Raw genomic sequence first — 20,450 nt, 5'->3', positions numbered from 1 at the left:
CGGGCTCTAGAGCACAGGCTCAGTAGTTGTGGTGCACGGGCTTAGTTGCTCCGCAGCATGTGGGATCTTCCCGGATCAGGGCTCGAACCCGTGTCCCCTGCATTGGCAGGCGGATTCTTAACCACTGCGCCACCAGGGAAGTCCCACATTAGGTAACATTTTGAGGTTGGCTGTTTTCACTTAGCATAATGAATGCCCTTGAGATCCACCCAAACTATTGCATGTGTCAGTAGTTTGTTCCTTTTATGCTGAGTAATATTCTAGTCTCCCCTTCCTTTCTTTCTGTGTGCAACCTCCCTTTCCCCGAAGGAAAAAAAAAGTTGCTATTAAATATATTTTTAGAGCTTAGCTTTGGCCTTCCTGGAGCTAAAGGTCATAACAGCTGAGAGAGGAGGAATTTAGATAGAAAACTCACAAGGTTAAATTTCATGTTCCCTCCTGGCTCAGTGGAGTGCTGCAGCTCTTACTTCCTTCTCTTTTAGAGGACTCACCTTAGACCTTCTTCTGGTGGCATCTGCTTTGTGTGCTTATTTAAAACATATCCACTGACAGTGACTCTAGTCTGTCAAAACTCAAATATTTTAATTTGATTTATGTCCAACCTATTGTAGATTAACTTATCAGTGTTCTTTTATTTTAAATAAATTTTTTTCTCAAGACAGATAAAGGGCAAAAAAAGCATTTTCAGCAGGTGTTCCAAATGCTGCAGATCATGGGATATGACTGGGCAGAAAGGTACCGTACTGTCTGCATGGCTCTTAATTGCCTGCTCAAGATTAAAGTTTTGCTAGGTCAGCCATGTCCAAAAATGTAGCAGATTGTTAAAGATTTTCATTCAAAATTCACTTCTTTGTTTCAAGATGTTAGTGTGAAAAAACAGATTTGTTCTTTGTGCTAATTTTTGTCCTGGTTATATTAATTTCTAGCTTATAAACATTTAATAAATGGTTTTATTAGACATCTCTCAGTGGCTTGATTTTCAAAATTCTTAATTCCCATCTCCTTTTTTTCCATAAAGGCAACTAGTAATTTAATCATATGCTAGTGATTATGAAATGAAGCTGTGTGTTTAACATCTTCTGTGGCATACATCACAGCATATTTCAATTAGTAAATTTTTTAAAACCTCTCTATGAGAGTTAAAGTTAAGACTGTTCTCTATAAGCGTATTGTTATATTCTTTGATCACCAGCTCCTTTTCAGTTTTCAGTGAACTAAGTGCCTTCTCCATTTTAGGTGCCAGCACGTGCCCTTTGGGGTAGTGCAGGGAATGAAGACTCGAAGAGGAGATGTTACTTTTCTGGAAGATGTTCTAAATGAGATTCGATTGAGGATGCTACAGAACATGGCTTCTGTTAAGAGTGAATTCATTTTCTTGTTGTTACAGACATAACTTACGTGCACTTTTATGTTTTGCTGGACTTCTGTGCAGTGTGATTTATTATGACCATCCCTCCATTGAACTTTCATAAACCTTGGCACAAATAGCTTTGCTAATTCGAGGTGCCAGAATTTCTAGACTTGCTGCTGGGCTGTTATTCAGTTTAGTAATGGGAATTGATACACCCTGAGCCTCTTTTCCTGGGCAGCTTCAGCACTGTCACTCCACGGTTGGAGTGCTTGTGCAAAGTTCCTGTGTTCCATAATCAGAAGCAAGTCCCAAGTCCTTATGGCTTTGTTTAATCTTCACCTTTGGAAAAATAAGTACCAGCTCTATCTAATGTCTTCCAAGGGATGTTTGTAAGAAAAATAAATTCGTGTTTCTTCCCTTGTAACAAAGGCTTGAAAACATCATTATCAAAGTTAAATCAGCCCACATTAGGACAGTTAATTGCCTGCTGTACACCTGTTTATTCTTGATGCTGTCAGCATATAGTTTTGTTAGGTTTTATCTCCACTTTAGTCCCAGATTCTGTACAGTTTCATGCAAGGTTAAAGTAGCTGCCTTTGTCTATTTCAGCCACCAGAGAGCTGGAGAACCCCCAGGAGACAGCAGAGAGGGTGGGGCTCGCAGCCCTCATCATTCAGGTCTGTGAAGACTGCTTCCCGGGAGAGCCTTTTATTTGGTACTGGGACAAATCCCAGCGCTGAAAACTTCCTCTGTCATTTTAGGACTTCAGAGGTTTCCTGTTATCTGACTATCAGTTCAGCTGGGATCGTGTTTTCCAGAGTCGCGGGGACACGGGGGTCTTCCTGCAGTACACACACGCCCGCCTCCACAGGTGAGAAGGGTCTGCAGGGAAACACTGGGCCGCTCTGTCCTTCCCAGGGTGGGGTCTGGATGGAGTGATTCCGAGACCAAAGGCCCTGTTTTCTGGGCTTCTCCGACATCTCACATTCAAAACTAGTTGAAGTACAGTGGACCTCTTATTATGTTTGGGTCTTGTGGGGTTTTTTAAACATTTATGTATTGCACACCTATGAAACGAAATGCTTTTATATATATTACGTTATTTAGTACTCAGAATAACCCTGCCAAAGAGTATACTCCGTTTTCAGATGAAGAAACAGATGTAGGAAAAACTGAGGCATCGGGTCAAATGATGGTAGCTTCCGAGTCTAGGACTGTATTAAGGAAAGCAAGACTGTGAGTTATGAGGTGATGTTCATCATTTGCAACTGAGTCCTAGGATGACTTGTTTAATCCTTTGTTGTTTAAACTTGTGATAACAGTTTGGAAGAGACTTTTGGATGTGGTTATCTAAATGATTTCAACACTGCTTGCTTACAAGAGCCACAGTCTGTTTCCATTCTCCAGCATCTTCTCAGGTACAGTTTCCTAACATTATCAAGTCTGCTTCTGCTCCATGAAATAACTGTTGTAGTTTGCTGACCACTGGAATCAACAGGCCAGTGACTCTAGACAGCGCTTTTCCAAAGGTGTGACCAAAAAGTGATTGCCTGCCCTTTGGGAGCAGACAGAGGGCATGCTCACGGCTAATCCTTGGGCTTAAAAAATATTATCACCATTGAATTAGCCCAGCTGTCTAACATCCTTTAGGTCATGGTGTGAGAACGTAAAGCCTGGTAAAAGCATAACCTTTTAGTGTAGAAATGATCATCTTCTCACCCTCTGTGATAAGTGAAGGAAAATCCCTGCCTTTGTGCACCATCCCTGAGACCATAAGCCCTTCATTTGCCTCTTGGTTTCAGTTCAGCTTCAAATACACTGGGCAAGAGATCATACTTCTGAGCTCTCATGAGCATTATCGGTGAAGCCAGACTTGTCAGGAGAGACTGACGAATATCTGGAAGGGATATGGAGGGTTAACAACAAGGCCTATTTCTCTGATTGCCACACAGTGGTCAGTGGTTCTTTCCTGGGATGAGGGGTGAGTTTACTAACATTTGGCTAATTTGTGTGGAAAAATAAGCCAACCTGGTTTTCTTGGCAGTGAGTAGACTCTTGTTTGCTAGATTATGTTCCTAAGTATGGCTAGAGGCTTTGTACATTTAACAGCCATGATTTGAGTCCTTGCTTTGGGCTAGGCCTATGGGATCTCAAGGTGATTTAGAAAGTACCTGCCATCAAGGAACTTGTAAGAAAGAAAGATGTGCCTTTACCTTCAAATTTACACAAGGTCTTTTTTCATATATCTTCTACCATTAATGATATCAAGTCAACCTTATATCGTAGATCTTAGCTTAGTGTAATATGAGCCCAGCCTTCCCCTGCCAACCACTCCTGTCATCTTTCTTTTAGGTTCGATGAGGTGCTTTATAGGTCAGCCCAAGACCTTCAACCCAGGCATATTGTCAGTTACCTTCTAACTCTAAGGTATGTTATAAACTTGCTATTTTGGGGTATTAAAAGACATTTGATATGACAAAGGACCTTTCTTTCATCTAAAGGTCTCCTATAGACAAATCCATTGGCCTAAAAAATTTTATGCTTTAAGTTACAGGAATTCTTGCTTCATCTTTGCAAATTAGCAGTTAATGTTTATTCATTCATTCATTCATGCAGTGATTGAAGGTCTGGTCACTGGAGTCTAGTGAACGGGAACCGATAGGTACATCATGGGTGGTCACAGTACAGCACGTGTTAGGATAGATTGGACATGAGGGGCAATGTTAGGGCACTTAGCCCAGCCTTGAGGGTTCAGAGAGGGCTTCTCAGAGGAGAGGAGTAGATGTCAGTCAGGAGAAGCAAGGTGGCAGAGAAGGAGGGAAAAGCCCAGAGTTGAGCAAGAACATGATCCATTAAAAGCACTTCTGGGAGAACAACTGTGTTCTGTACTAAGGCGTTCTGACTTATTTTCAGGGCAGTGGGGTCCATGAAAAGGTTTTAAGCAGAGGCACAGAAAAGTCAGTCTGATGGAGGGTAGAGAATGAATTGGAAAGCGAGTAGATGACACTTGGATAGAAATTTCACGGTGGCTGTTTTAGAAAGTTTGAATAGAGGTTGAGTTTTATAGCAACAGTTGTATCTTCTCATAAAGCTATTTAAGAAAGGAAGTATTTGCTTTTACTCAAGACTTACTGAAATCAAAGGTTTATTGGGACTTCTTCCTTTAATATGCTTTTTACCTTTCTTCCCCAGATTTATAGATTTTTTTTCCTTTAATTTCCACTTAGACATATAGAGATGAAGAAGCCAGAAAGTCTTATTAAATGTCACTTAATCATTGAAACTAATTTCATAAGCATCATTTCTCTGGCACTGTTCTTGCTGCCATAACCTAAACAGAAAAAATATTTTAAAGAAGAGTGGCCACTGTATGCAGAGTGGATTGATAACTAGTCTTACCCCACCTCCTCCCAGTACAGAAGGAGACAGGCCAGACCGTGTTATACATTTCATCTTGAGGGATGCCTAAATAAGAGAAAACTAATTATTAGAAAAGAATCCCCTATACTCATAAAACTAACAATGAAATCAAAATCTTAAGAACAATGAAACTAATCATAATACCACCTGGTATTAGTAGAACCAGGACCAAAAATCTAAAACCGGAGTTTAGTGTGTTTCACTTTGCCAGTTATTGAAAAGCAGTGAATTCAGCCTCAACTTCCCAACTTTGGAAATATCCTTTAGTGGCTCTCGGCTTTGATTTCTCTAAGTTGAGGGAGTAAGATTAGATATCAAGCTTATATGTTACACAGGAAATTAGCTGGTCCTAATCATGATTATTCTCTTCCTGTTTCAGTCATCTTGCAGCGGTGGCACACAAAACACTACACATAAAAAACAGCCCTCCTGAAGTGGCCGGGGTATGTTATGTTGAGTTTTGCTGTGTAATCTCTAGCATCCTCAGACTTATTACTGAGTCAGTCTTGTCAGTGTTTTTAAAATAGCATCCTGTTGTTCACCTACAGAAGTGTACTTACACACTCAAGGTAAAAATTAGAATTGGGCTGTAACAATCATTGTTACTTTCCAACATACTGGACCATGAAACACCTTTTCCTACCAGGATGATTAGCTCCCCTTATTTGAAGCTGTACTTTATGGTGTTACTGTTACTCCCACTCCACGGCCCTTGGGTACCAGTCTTACTATAACAAATCCTAGGAATTTGTCTTCCTTTTGCCTACAGGAAACCCTAGGGCACTTGGAGATACTGTTGTACATTAAATTAGAAGAAAGTTAGAATTACTTCTAACAGGAATTTTATCTATTCACTCACAGTTAGCCTGTTACTGAATTGACCTTGAATCATTCTTGAATTTATTTTGTAGGCCAGACTTCATCTTTTCAGAGCTGTCCGCTCAGTCCTAGCCAACGGAATGACACTTCTTGGAATAACACCTGTATGTAGGATGTAATTTCTAATTAAAATTGCTTTTAAAATACTAAATGAATTCTAGTTATCTATTCTTACATGCCTTGCTATTTAGAATAGAACTGAAACTATTATTCTATGTCAGAATCTATATTTTATTGTCCATATTTTATTAAGTGATTTATCAACTTATTAAATCTTTATCTTTTAAAAAAATCATCTGAGTTTCCTCATGGTCAATAAGTACTAAATGGACTTTTGTTAAACTAAGTTAAATCTTTTTATTTATTTATTTTTTTGGGGTACACGGGCCTCTCACTGTTGTGGCCTCTCCCATTTCGGAGTACAGGCTCCAGACGCGCAGGCTCAGCGGCCATGGCTCATGGGCCCAGCCACTGCGGCATGTGGGATCTTCCCAGACCGAGGCATGAACCCGTGTCCCCTGCATCGATAGGCGGACTGTCAACCACTGCGCCACCAGGGAAGCCCGTTAAATCTTTTTAAAGTCATTGTGGTCTACCGGAGACAAAGGATTAGAGTTTAAACTCTGGCTTGAGGGTTTTTTGTTTTTCTTTTTTAATTGAAGTATAGTTGATTTACAATATTACGTTAGTTTCAGGTATACAACATAGTGATTCAATATTTTTATAAATTAAACTCCATTTAAAGTTATTACAAAACAATGGCTATATTTTCCTGTGCTGTGCAATATATCTTTCTTCCTTATTTTATACATAGTAGTTTGTATCTCTTAAGCCCCTACCCCTACCTTGCTCCTCCCTCCTTCCCTCTCCCCACTAGTAACCACTAGCTTGTTCTCTACAGCTGTCAGTCTTTCTGTTTTGTTATATTCATTTGTTTGTTTTATTTCTTAGATTCCACATATAAGGGATAACGGAGTATTTGTCTTTCTCTGACTTATTTCACTAAGTATAATCTCTAGGCCCATCCACGTTGTTGGGAATGGTGAAATTTCATTCTTTTTATGGCTAATATTCATGTATATACACCACATCTTCTGTTGATGGACAGGTTACTTCCATATTTTTGCTATTGTAAACAGTGCTGCTATGAACATTGGGATGCATGTATCTTTTTGAATTAGTGTTTTTGTTTTCTTCAGATATATACCCAGGAGTGGAATTGCTGGGTCATATGGTAGTTCTATTTTTAGCTTTTTGAGGAGCCTCCATACTGTTTTCCAAAGTGGCTGCACCCATTTACATTCCCACCAACAGTGGGAGTTAAAGTCCCCTACTGTGTCTGTGCGCAAATGTGCACACTCCTCGTGAGCAGTGTCCAGGCTTCCCACAGCCCTCCTGTCCCACCAGCCCTCTGACCAGCCAGGGGGCTGCCTTCCCTGTGCCAGACCCAGGGCTGGGGTGCCCAATATGTGGCTTGAAGTGCTCACTTCCAGGGAGGATCTCCACCCGTGTGATCTCCCTTTTTCTGAGTCCTCTCCCTGGGGCACAGGTCCCAACCTGCTCACTTCTCTTCCCTTCCTACCTGATTCTGTGTGGATCTTTCTTACAGCCTTGGCTATACAGGAGTCTTTCTGCCAGTTTCCAGTTAGTTTTCAGTGAGACTGTTCCACATGTAGACAGATAAATAGATAGATAGGATTTTTTTTCTTTTTAAAAATTTTTTATTGAAGTGTAGTTGATTTACAATGTTGTGTTAATTTCTGCTGTACAGTGATTTGGTTGTACATATTCTTTTTCATATTCTTTTCCACTTATGGTTTATCACAGGATATTGAATATAGTTCCCTGTGTTATACAGTAGGACCTTGTTGTTTATCCATCCTATGTATAATAGTTTGCGTCTACTAATCCCAGACTCCCATTCCTTCCCTACCTTGGCAACCACAACTCTATTCTCTATGTATGAGTCTGTTTCTGTTTCGTAGATATGTTCATCTGTGTCATATTTTAGATTCCACATATAAGAGGTATCATAAGGTATTTGTCTTTTTCTTTCTGACTTACTTTGCTTAGAATGATAATCTCTAGGTCCATCCATGTTGCCGCAAATGGCATTATTTCATTCTTTTTTTTATGGTTGAGTAATAGTCCATTGTTTATTTATTCCACATCTTAATCCATTCATCTGTCGATGGACATTTAGGCTGTTTCCATGTCTTGGCTATTGTGAATAGTGCTGCTGTGAACGTAGGGGTGAACATATCTTTTTGAATTATGGTCTTCTCAGGGTATATGCCCAGTAGTGGGATTGCTGGATCATATGGCAACTCTATTTTTAGTTTTTTGAGGAACCTCCATACTGTTCTCCATAGTGGCTGCACCAATTTACATTCCCACCAACAGTGTAAGAGGGTTCCCTTTTCTCCACACCCTCTCCAGCACTGGTTATTTGTAGACTTTTTGATGATGGCTGTTCTGGTGTGAGGTGGTACCTAATTGTAGTTTTGATTTGCATTTCTCCAATAATTAGCAATGATGAGCATCTTTTCACCACATGTAGATATATTTTTGATGTGTTCATGGGGAGAGGTGAGTTCCACTTCCTCCTACTCTGCCATCTGATCTCCTCTGCCTTGACATCTTACAGTGCCATTCATCCAGAAACTCTTCTTGTAACTGAGATTATCTGTTTCCATGTTTTAAAATTGATGAAGAAAAATCTCAATTTTCTTAGAATTATGACTGTTCTTAATAAATTTCGGGAGAACAAAATTGAGCTTTTTTGTCAATACAGCTGACAGCTACTCCCAGAGAACAGGTCTCATACTTTTCATGGCCGTATACAGGTAACTCTTACCAGACTATGAACTGGGGCATTGAACACATTTGAATAACAAGGAATTTACAGATATCAAATTAGGATCTTTGTAAAAATTAGTCCATTAAACCACATTTGAAATGGAGTTTCTCAAACAGTTTCATGTATCTGCATATTGGTAAGTATATTTTGTGTGACCTGCTTAGGAAACATGAGTAGGATGTGATCTCTTTGATGGTTACAGCTATCCTCATCTGAGAATTTCCATTCCGATCTGTTATAATTTATTCTAACTATTGCTACTAGAAATCTTCTGAATACCAATGACAATCTAATTTTATGCATAGAGAAGCAAATTAGCATGAATTAAAGCTTCTTTAGTTGAATGAGCATAGTTTTATATTGGCAAGTATGGTATACCTTCTTAATCCTAGAAAAGACTCCAATTTTAAGTGAACTATCTTCCAGATTGTTTATTTTCTACTTAAAGTATCATCAGTATTTCCTTAGCACAAATCAGCCATGGAATAAAAAGTTGGGACATTTTTTACACATCCAGTATCTCCCTCCCTTCTTTGAACAAACATTCCCCTTCCCAGATCTGTGGTAGGTTGCTTAGTATTTGGTGTTTTTTTTTTTTTTGGGGGGGGGGGGTTGTTTGTTTTTAATATTTATTTTGGCTGCGCCGGGCCTTAGTTGCTGCGTGTGGGATCTTTAGTTGAGACATGCGAACCCATAGTTGCAGCATGCATGCAGGATCTAGTTCCCCAACCAGGGATCGAACCTGGGCCCCTTGCATTGTGAGCGTGGAGTCTTACCCACTGGACCACCAGGTAAGTCCCTTCCTTATATTTGAATCTTGAGTAAAATGACACAAGGGACAGTGATGGTTAAAGCCAAGTCTTTCTGAAAGCAGCTCTCTGAAAAGGCTGTTCATTAATTCCTACAACCTAGAGCCATACAGCCTTGACTGCAGTCCTTATAAATTCTTTTTTTTTTTTTAAGGCTAGGTGGAGGAGGTTTATAGCCATTTTTTGCAACCAAAGAGCCTAGATAAAATTCCAACATACAGAAAGTAAAAAATTTAATGTTTTGGGCTTGTGTTTATGTTTCTGCATTCTCTTTTTTTTAATTTATTTATTTTATTTTTGGCTGTGTTGGGTCTTCATTGCTGTACGCGGGCTTTCTCTGGTTGCAGTGCACAGGCTTCTCATTGTGGTGCCTTCTCATTGCGGAGCACAGGCTCTAGGGACACAGGCTTCAGTAGTTGTGGCACGCAGGCTCAGCAGTTGTGGCGCATGGGCTTAGTTGCTTCACGGCATGTGGGATCTTCCCAGACCAGGGCTCAAACCCGTGTCCCCTGCATTGGCAGGCAGATTCTTAACCACTGAGCCACCAGGGAAGCCTGTTTTTGCATTATCTTAATGGCCTTATCTACAATACAAATAGTGATCAAACAGGTTTCATATAAATAAATTAAGTTTATTGCTGAATTTTCCCATAACATTATAGAAATTTTTTTAAAAATACACTGAAATTTCACAAATTATTGAGCTCAACAGTTAAACATACTTCATAAAAAAAAGTACAAAAGTGACATTAGAAATATTTTTTGAAGAAAAGTATATCATCTAAGAGCAAAGAAATGTGAATCCAGACAATGAATGGCACAAATACAGCACTTTAGAGGAGTACTCAGTCACCACCCAGAAATCATTGTCTGAGTTATGAAATAGATTCAGTTTGAGAAGTTATATATTCAGTTTGTTTCTGAACTAGCCTGTCTTGTTTTTGCCTCTCTTTTGTAAGAAAAGAGCTAGGTCTTTACTGCTGCTGGGACCAAATACTGTACATGCACTGGAGAATAAGGACGGGTCACCCTTCTCCCCTGGCACCTGCACAAGAGAACAGTTAGTACAGAAATGGCTTTGGCACTTTAACCCTTAACATAATCCCAAACCTTGTTAATTAAATATTGTAGCCTTGCATGATTTTTTTTAATACCACATCATCTCCATACTTTATATGTACACTATATATACAATAGTAAAAATCCTTCACTCTAAAACAAAACAGGTTGATTCCAAACAGGCCACATTAAATCTTTGTAGCAATACACTCACATAGCTTTCTTCTTAATGCTTATGCGACACAGTTTTTGATTGTTTTTTTTAAGCTACCTTCTGGGATTGACTTAAGGCTCTAGTTTAATGCAAATGGTTTAGTCTTAGTAGGAATCTCTTTTGAGGCTAAAATCACACACCACTGACTCTCTCTTTTGAAGTTGGTTCTCCTTGTTGGATGGATGTAGTGTCTTGTCTGGGTAATCCATAGAGATATATAGAAACACATACAAGAAGAGTACCCAGAGCAAAGCTGAGTGCTGAAAAGAAAAAAAAAAAGGAATCTGTATTTGTGTTCTTAAAACTATGTAACAATGATTAAAATTTTGAAGACTTTCAATTGTGGGTTTACACTATCAGATTACATGGAAAATAAACTTAAGTGTCCTATATGATGATGGTAAGGTTTAGAAAGGTCATCAATTCTAGCTCCACCCCCACCCCACTCACCAGAAAAAGTAGTGAAATCAAGGGAGTGACAATCACTGACTACATACTTTTCAAGAACGCAAGTATGACTGTCCTGGACCACTGACAAAGAACATAATAACATCCCTATATGCTGACTGAAAGAAAACGCAGTGGAATAAGGATTTTCCATGATAACTAGAAACCTGTGAAAGTTAAGGTTAGTAGAGTAAAAGGCAGTTGAGCAAAATTCAAAGAGTTAGGTGACCAATAATTCAAACCATTGAAGATTTCTGAATAGGAGATGAGGTGGTGATTTAATGAGTAAAATTCCATTTTCTGCTAACATCTTTTTTTTTTATCGTAATCCTGAAAATCTGGACACAACTGAATTACAACTTGCCCTAACTTGACAAATAGGCATCATATAAATAAATCCTTATGTCAAAACTAAACAATATTCTATGTGGAGTACAATGGCACAGTCTTAATAGCTTTAAAAATGTCATGCAGAGAAACAACATCAAGCTATGACTTTTAGTTCATCCCTAACTAGAAAAGACTAGCTTTGCCTTCCAAAAAGGGGAAGAGGGTAAATTAAATCTAAATAGGAAACTTAAGATTGCTAAGACATTCTAAGGACACTGACCAAAAAGCATTTATACTGTTTCCAAATATTCTTTAGGAGCACAGGCATAGGATTTGTTGAGCATAAGGATGGATCAGAACTACAAGTGAAAGTTCACACAAATCAGGTAAGAAAAACATCAGAAGGAGGGCCTAAGAAATATCTGTTACTGAAATGGTAAGTAGTTGGCTTTATACAGAATACCTACCTACTATTGTGCCAGGCACTGTTCTAAGCACTTTGCCTAAAACAACCCTACAAGACAGATGTTATTATCATTCCCATTTTACAGACAAAGAAACTGAGACATGGGTTAAGTAACTTCCCCAAGGTTTTACAACTAATAAATGGTACAAGCAAGATTTGAACCAAACTATCAAATTTTTTTCTAAGATTTCTACAAGGTTGGTATTCTTCTATTTGCATTTATAACAAGTCAATTGTAAATATAGGCCAGATCTGTTTCTTTTACTTGTTGATATTTGACAGATTTTTCTCATGTATTAGTTTATGGTATAACTGATCAGTAAAGAAAATTATCACACCATAAAAACACCAGGAAATGTTAAGTCAATATCACTGCTTAAATAATTCAGAAGCCAACTAATGGTGGATATGGCTAGGGAAAATTATATTAGAAGGACCAGCATAGAGGCGGTCCTAGAATGCCAGCTATAGTAATGAATTTTGTATTAATTACATACTAAATGAAACAAATAGCTTTATTAAAGAGAAAATTTAGATTTGGATTGTAGTTTCAAAACCAGTTTATATCCAAGTCTAAAACAGGAAGGTACAAACTAAGGGGGAAATGAAAGAAGTTTTCTGTTCTTACCTCAGAATAAAAAGCCAAGTTTACTCTAAGTCCACTGCGGAAATTAACGAGGGAGGCTTTGTCTGCAGAAACACTCTTTCTACTGAGTAGCCCGCTCACTTTCAGCTCTAGAACCATTTAAACAACCTAAGTACTGTGGACACACATTCCACACAACTATGAACTGCTGCGCCTGTAGGATAAATTGTAACAAAACTAGGAATTTCTGTAAACTCTACAAGCAACTGCCATACTTAATGAAAGATGAAATGAACCAAGGAAGTGAGAAGCTTTTCCATGTTAAAAACTTACAGTACAAACTAAGACATACTTATCTGTAATCCAAACAGCATCACTGAAGCAATGGTAGAAAGGACAATGGCTGCTGCTGCAGAAAAGCCTTTCATGATGTTGTCTGTGTACTTGACCACAACAGAAGTGTAGAGGCCTCCAACACTAGCAAGAACTCGCATACAGAAAGAAAGAAAATCTTAACACTCAAATAAATGAAACATTCTATGATGGTGAGGCAGTTTTCACCCCCAGAGATGCCATACTAATTTACCTAGGAAAATACTATTTTCCTTAGAAGCAGCCATCTGAGAGATTTTGTACTAAGAGTCATAGTTCCTACAAAACAACATTGTTTTTCAGATGCCCAAAGGGCTATGTAGTCTACTGCTAAACTGTACACATTTATTGCTAATACATTAGATACGTTTGATTGTGAAGGCAAAATTGCTTTGGGATAGCTTTGCCACAAAAGTAAGTCAATAAAACCAAAATTACATCTTCAAACTGGTATTCACAGTATCAAAGGAACAATTTCAAAATGCTATAAAGGCTTAAAATGGACATCTAACTTGAGGAAAAAGGGTGGGGGGGGAGATCTACCCAGAACCTTTAATTCCTGGATACTTACAGATGACAAGCCAGACATAATATGTGTAACCATAGAAAAATCCTTTTTCTTTAATTTCAGCTCCATCTGACCAGTAGACGCCAACTAATGTCACAACAATCCCTGATAGATACATTTGAATGTTTCTCACCCAAAGGGAAGTGTCTGAACTCTTTAAAACTTTTTCAAAATACACTCCTGAAAGAAAATTAAGCATGCAAATATGAAATAGATATCAGAAATTAATCTAAAATGTCTTTATATTATCATATTTTTGGGTTATTATTCTAAATGAAGTATATGATTTGTGGAACACACATTTTACATTAATTAAATGCAGATTTATTATGTTGGTTGTGACGCATGGCATACCGAACATTACCAATTTGTATTTTTACAGAGCATATAGAATTAATAACCAAGAGGGAGCTTTCTAAAAACCCACATTTAACAGGAGACTCTTATATTACTATTAATAGTTTCCGCCTTTATTATAGCAGTGAGATAGATCACAAAAGCTCACTTAATGCCACTAAAAGGCTTGCTTTGGTCAGCTGGAACACTATATATACTATTAGAGTCAATTATCTTAAACATACCCCTATAATATCTGCCTAGTATGAATACTCCCAACTTTGCAAAATAACCTATATAATCACCACTTAGGATTTTTTCTGAGAGTTACACAACCAAAATAAAATTTAAATAGAGCTTGCTCAGTGAAGCCATTTTCCTTTAAAGCAGGGGTCTACAGACCAAGTTCACCCACAATGTCAGAAGGACTGTGAACTCCCTAACTAGATAATGTGCATTTTTCTGGGGGTGAGGATCCGACACTTTTTTAGGTGCTCCAAAAGCGCACATGTGTCCCCACCCCACCCACAAAATCACATAGCACAGCTGTAAGTTTTATACTGAAAATGAATGCATGTTTAGCAAGGACATTAAAGATTTTTGTTATAAACACTGTTAATTAGAGGCTTAGGAATTGCCACTAAAGTACTAATCAACTAAAAATTCAAATGAAAACCAAGATTGTTTTTGATGAACCTATGTTGGAAAGAGCCAGAGAATGGGAACAAACATATAATAGCTATTCCTATTTCTATTTTTGATTTTCCTATCTGGGAAAACCATTTAACTATTGGGAAACCATTTAACTATTCAGTTCTCAGTTACTCCAAGCATAGAGGGATATTAAACCACGTACCATTTCCTCAACTGTGTATTGAGAATACACACCTTATGGTAAATAGACTGTTGGACACAAACATTTTACTGTTCAAAACAGTGCTAAAAATCAAGTAGTATATTACTTGGGGGGTAACCCAATTTTTGTTTCTAATTTGTTGTTTCCTAAGAATAGAAGTTTAGCATGATGCTATCATTAAGTATATTCCTAAATTTAGATTTTCCCCTCTTATCAAATGACTAGATACAGAGGTGAAAAATACTTCCTTAGTCAAAAATAGAGTACTAATTTTTTTTTTTTTTTTTTTTTTTTTTTGCGGTACGCGGGCCTCTCACTGTTGTGGTCTCTCCCGTTGCAGAGCACAGGCTCCAGACGCGCAGGCTCAGCGGCCATGGCTCACGGGCCCAGCCGCTCCACAGAATGTGGGATCTTCCCAGACCGGGGCACGAAACCGTGTCCCCTGCATCAGCAGGCGGACTCTCAACCACTGCGCCACCAGGGAAGCCCAGTACTAACTCTTGATATAGCAAAATAAAGATAAATAATAAAGATGTATGGCTATAACTAATATACTCTTTACTTTCAGTTTCTTCTCTGTTGGAACCATTTCTAAAACATTTCTTACATTGCACTTAACATTCATACTTTCTCTTCTTGATTCAGTGAAGGATAGCCTGTCCCTACATATATGAGTCCAGACTTCCACATTGATTTGATGTTAGTGATTTTGATTCTTCCCTCCCCTTCTGGCTGTTACTTCTGGGTATTAGGTTTTCTTAGTGATCACCCCCCTTTCCTCCCTACTCCATAATTCCTAATCTGTTGAAGCAGAGGAAGAACTTGAGTTACCAGGGAAATACAGATACTGAGCTAGTAACTAACAACCTAAAGCAGCAGAATCGAACCTGAGGATAGTGCCAGTGCCAGGAAAATAGAAAGAGGTACTTGAGCTTTCTGATGGCTAACTTCCTCCATTTTTTAATTTATTTGGGGGATATTGGCTGGACCGGGGATATTCAAGGATGACAGAAATACATTCTTAGATAACTGCAAAGATGAATAAGGACTGAGGTCTAAACTGTGTTAAACATTACCACATGCTTACTGGAAAAACAGCTGACATAAAACTATATAGCTATTAAGTAAGAAGATAAGCTTTAATAGGAATAAAGTTGAGTTTGATAAAGCAAGATAAAGTCAATCCCTATTTAAAGTCTGATGTTTTTTTAAAAATTTGACAACAGAATAAAATGCTTTTATGACTTACCTGCAAATCCTGAGCACAATACAGCAACAGCTATAGCACCAAACCCTAATAATGGATTTTGTTCCACCTGCAACAGTAATGTTTTAGAAATCATTTTTAGTGACTAGTAAATAGAATTCATCCAAGAGAACAAACAAATGAATACAAAAATCTGTTTATAGTTCTGCTGAAAGTACGTGCCATATCAGACATGGCTATTCTATAGAATAAGACAGGACCAAACAAAAGGCCATCCCAGAGATAAACCAAAGTACTTAAGTTAAAAACCTATCCCTCAAATTATAGCCAGAGTAAACGCTTGATATAACGTGTGCCTACTTCCTAATAACAATGGGCACCCAAGCACAGAACTGTGCAGTCAGCCCGCCTCTTCATTTTAACTTCTGCCACCACAACTCAAGCTCTTATAGGATCAAGCATGGAAATGGTAGCAGTTTGACTTGTTTAATTTATTCCCTATCACCTACAGGATGGAGTAATGACATGTAAGATTTCCTACTTCACTGAATTTTTATCAAATATTAATAGCATGCCATCTGTGTACCAGATATACTGTTTTATATTCTACATGAATGAAGATGAAGATGATACACAGCTTTGATTCTTAAATAGTTCATGGATGGGAGAGATTGACACATATATATAATCATAATACTTTGCTAACAGATGCAGGTATATGGGCCCCCAACCTATTGTTTCAACTGTATTTCCTCTTCCCTAAACTAACCCTCAGGAGCTTTCATCAGTCTTTCCTCAGAGATAAATGTTATCTCAGTGGCAACACTGAAACTAAAGGGTTGAGACACGTGTCTGTAATATGACAAGCACATACCTTGTTCAAAATAAATAAGCCTGACAGTATTAGGACAGTATTACTTGATGTTAAGTACCTGAGAGAGAGAGCTTGCTCTAAAATGTCTGCATGAAGATAAAAGGAGAAATAGAAGATATTATGGACTAACGGTTCTCCAAGTATGGTCCCTGGCAGCATCATCACCTGGGAACTTGTTAGAGATGAAAATTGACAGGCCCCTCCCCAGACCTACTGAATCATAAACTATGGGGATGGGGCCCAGAAATCTGTTTAACCTTCCCGTTGAGTCTGATGTACACTAAAGTTTGAGAACCACTACTATAGACTACAACTGATAAACATGGATGATTTCCTAATACAATCTACAAGGCCAGCATAGAGAGGAGAAAAAATAACGGTGTGAGATTTCATCTATCCCAACAACTGCTTGGAAGCTCAAGCTACTAAAGATAGTGTCTGACAAATTCCTGGTTGCTTTTCTGCCAGTTTAATCTCTACAGTTAGGAAAAATGGTGATAGACACTGCTTCTCTGGACTTAATTCTGACTGATAAGAAACTGCTGGGTGGGACTTCCCTGGTGGCGCAGTGGTTAAGAATCCGCCTGCCAATGCAGGGGACACAGGTTCGATCCCTGGTCCAGGAAGATCCCACATGCCGCGGAGCAACTAAGCCCGTGCACCACAACTACTGGAGCCCACACGCCTAGGGCCCGTGCTCCACAACAAGAGAAGCCACCGCAATGAGAAGCCCGCACATTGCAAGGAACAGTAGACCCCGCTTGCCGCAACTTAAGAGAAAGCCCACGCACAGCAAAGACCCAATGCAGCCAAAAGAAGAAAGAAACTGCTGGGTGATGAAGTGGAAGTGATGGAAACCTAGGAAAATGGCAACCATGTCGTTTTAGCATGATCAATAGCCAAACAGCATAGTTCAGAGACTTGAGCTCCAGTCCTGAATAAATCAAATTCAAAAAACTAAAACAATTCCATAGTTAGTGGGAAGATGGGTTAATAGGGTAAGAGTTTGTTAAGAATGAGATTCTAATGAACAGTAAAGAAAGAAATCAGTGTTACTAATTAAGGGCATCTTCAATGAATTCTCATAGGAACAATAAAAAAAAAACAAAAAACTACAGTACACAAAACCAAGAGGAACGGACCAGGAGTTTTAGTATCAAAAAACTGAAAACAGTGTAAATGGAGGCTTGCAAAATTTAAAGAAAGCCTTTAAAAGTATGTTTAGTTTAGGAAGAAAAGAGTATGCTCCTTCGGCTAGATGACATGCTGTTAGACAGCAAGAAAATAAGAGTTACCCAAACCTAGTTTCCATTTTCTCTGTGAATAATGACTTTGAATGAATGGGAACCGAAGTCCAATACATTGGTTTGCTGTTTTGAGAACACCTACCTAAATAAATTCAGAAGTATCTTGACCAAGAATAGTAGCAAATCAAGGTACTGATCACTGTTATCTCTGAAGAATAATAGGGCATAGAAGCTATGCCAGAAAATTTGCATTGGGCAAATACTGTCCTGATTTTCAAAAAGGCAGAGGGAAAGAAAAGCTGCAGAAATTATAAACAGCAGCTTGAGACCTGTAAGGCAGCCCAGTACACTCACCAAGAGCACAGGCTCTGGAGCCATGCTGCCTGGATCCAAGCAAGGTTGAGCCATTGCTAGCCTTCTTTGCCTATCAGTTTCCTCATAAGAAAATGGAAATAAAAATACATGCCTCGTATGGTGGCTGTGAGCATAAGTGAATTAATGTACATAAAGCGCTTAGAACACTGCTAGTATCCAGTGTGACACGTGACTGCAGCTGTTGTTATTACTGAATACCAGCGAAATGCTACAACAGGTGACTTGGAGAACTTTTGAAGAAACCATCAAGAGTGTAATGGTCATCACAAGAAAATGGTGTGGCTTCCATAAGAATACGACTTACCGAATTTTCTTACTGAAAGAATTCCTAGTGTAAGTGCTGAGGGGAATTCCATAGAGATAATGTTTAGCAAGAAATCTGACAGATTTGCATAGTATTTTTGTGAACAAGACAGAGAAATGTAGTGAGGATAACAGCAGTTCTATTCACAGCTGAGTGAGCGCTCATATAGCAAAGTGCTAATTAACAGAATAAAACCAAGCTAGACCAACAACCAATATCAACTAGCCAGGCATATGAATAAGCCATCCTAGAAACAGATCCTCCAGGCCTAGGCAAGTCTTCAGTTGACTGCAGCCCTAGCTGATATCTTGACTGCAACCTTATGAGAGACCTCAAGCCAGAATGTCTAAAAGAGGCCAGCTCAGGCACCCTCTAATTCCTGACCCATAAAAACTGTGAGAGAGAATGTTTCTTAAGCAAGGAAAAAGAAAAAAAAAAGTCAAGCTAAAGAGAGTCTAGAGGTATAGCCACAGAACTCTGGTCCGGTCCTGTCTAAAATTTTCAGAGAAGACCCAGAAGACATAGGTGTCAAATCTGTAGAAAGCAAAACATTCAAAGAAAAAGCTAATAATGGATAAGGACTGGAAAGTCCTCAAAGGCTGGAACAATAACCCAAAGCTAACAAGATGGGCTTAATAAATATAAACACATTTTGCATTTAGAAGCCCACGGCACAAAACACATCTGAGACAAACTGTATTCGTGTGAAACAGCTACATGTGGTTGTATAATCAGTTATATAATGGATAGCCTCCTCCAGCCAAAAAAAACCTAATATAACCTTATGCTGATTTAACAAGTCTCTGGTATTCAGAATAAAGGAGGCAATTAGCGAACTACACCTCACACCACTCAGTCATTATCTGGAGACAGCGTGAACTTTTAGGACACACTGAGGAAAAAGAACGCATAAATGCACGTAGAAAAGAAATACGAGGCAATACTGGGGCACGAGCCAGGGATCATAAAGTCTCCAGAAGCCATATTATAGAAAGAAACAACAAGGTTGTCTCAGTGGGAGAGAAGAAAAGACAGGGAGGGTGGAGATGCAACATTGTTCTCAAACATTCAAAGGCTCATCCTATGGAGTTAGCAGGGATTTGAGTTACTCAGACAAGAACAAGGAACAATGAGAGGCAGTTACAGGAAGCTACATTCCTACATGTTTAAAATATGAAAGAACTTTCTAGAGTGCTCCAAAAGTAAAATACTCTGCTTACTAAGCTTACTAAACTTTTCACACATATTACCTAGGTGAGGTGACCCTTTTCTAAAGGTGTAGGGTGTTACTGGAAGTTCATATTTGACTTTTAAGTGTTTGCCTTACTTCCCAAACAAATTCTTTACAGCTCTACATCTGAGTTATACGTGCAGTGCATACTTGATCAGTGTTTTGAAATGTCACCGAGAATATGAGCACGTTTAAACATCATGTAAAGACAATACATATTAATTTAAAACTCACTTTCTGAGGGAAAAAACTCTTCCACCAGGCCAGAAAGTAACTACCTAAAAAGGAGCTTTCTACTTTCACAAGCTCTGCATACATCCCCAGCTGCCTTATACTCCTAAGAGCACCATGGTCTTTCATCTGCTAAGAGTTAAAGAAGAGTGTGCAGTTGCAGAGGGAAGCTCCCGACCTTCAGGTCCTTTACTGTAGTTCCACTTCCTACTTCTCTTTGGGAAAATAACAAATTAAAGCATACAATATATTAAAAAAAAAAAATCAGGTATGTACCGTAACATTTAACTCTTCAACTAAAAGTTAGAAGTAAAGGCACTTTTTGCCCTATTGTAGTTACCAGTTATTGGGAAAAACACTATTCTGTAAGACCCACTGCTGACAGTGGATGTATGTGCAAAACGATAAAAAATTTTGTGAGTTGTGGGA

At 38.6% G+C, this 20,450-nt stretch overlaps 2 protein-coding genes across 7 annotated transcripts in view; one reads left to right on the top strand and one right to left on the bottom strand.

The window, feature by feature from the left end:
• The window catches only part of RARS2 (arginyl-tRNA synthetase 2, mitochondrial), a 121,414-nt gene that overhangs the window by 82,680 nt on the left and 18,284 nt on the right, over positions 1 to 20,450 (top strand). Inside the window, 10 exon segments of the mRNA XM_089921838.1 lie at positions 659 to 735; positions 1,237 to 1,361; positions 1,961 to 2,028; positions 2,113 to 2,222; positions 2,674 to 2,769; positions 3,704 to 3,778; positions 5,151 to 5,214; positions 5,683 to 5,754; positions 11,685 to 11,694; positions 11,697 to 11,754. Of these exon segments, the coding sequence (XP_089777964.1) occupies positions 659 to 735; positions 1,237 to 1,361; positions 1,961 to 2,028; positions 2,113 to 2,222; positions 2,674 to 2,769; positions 3,704 to 3,778; positions 5,151 to 5,214; positions 5,683 to 5,754; positions 11,685 to 11,694; positions 11,697 to 11,737 (738 nt within the window). The 3' untranslated portion in view covers positions 11,738 to 11,754.
• SLC35A1 (solute carrier family 35 member A1) overlaps positions 9,090 to 20,450 on the bottom strand; it is a 28,143-nt gene continuing 16,782 nt past the window's right edge. For all 6 annotated transcript variants that reach the window (XM_022552383.3, XM_089921840.1, XM_089921839.1 and 3 more), the window contains exons 5-8: positions 15,802 to 15,868; positions 13,364 to 13,540; positions 12,773 to 12,907; positions 9,090 to 10,851 (exon numbers count right to left, since the gene is read on the bottom strand). In XM_022552383.3, coding sequence (XP_022408091.1) covers positions 10,724 to 10,851; positions 12,773 to 12,907; positions 13,364 to 13,540; positions 15,802 to 15,868 — 507 coding nt within the window. In that variant the 3' untranslated portion in view covers positions 9,090 to 10,723. The remainder of the gene's footprint in view (positions 10,852 to 12,772; positions 12,908 to 13,363; positions 13,541 to 15,801; positions 15,869 to 20,450) is intronic.

This window comes from Delphinapterus leucas, chromosome 12, assembly GCF_059928025.1.
Source record: "Delphinapterus leucas isolate spDelLeu-1000000601 "Yukka" chromosome 12, BTC_Dleu_Yukka2, whole genome shotgun sequence".
Taxonomy (NCBI): Eukaryota; Metazoa; Chordata; class Mammalia; order Artiodactyla; family Monodontidae; genus Delphinapterus; species Delphinapterus leucas.
This window is presented reverse-complemented; position numbering and strand designations above follow the sequence as displayed.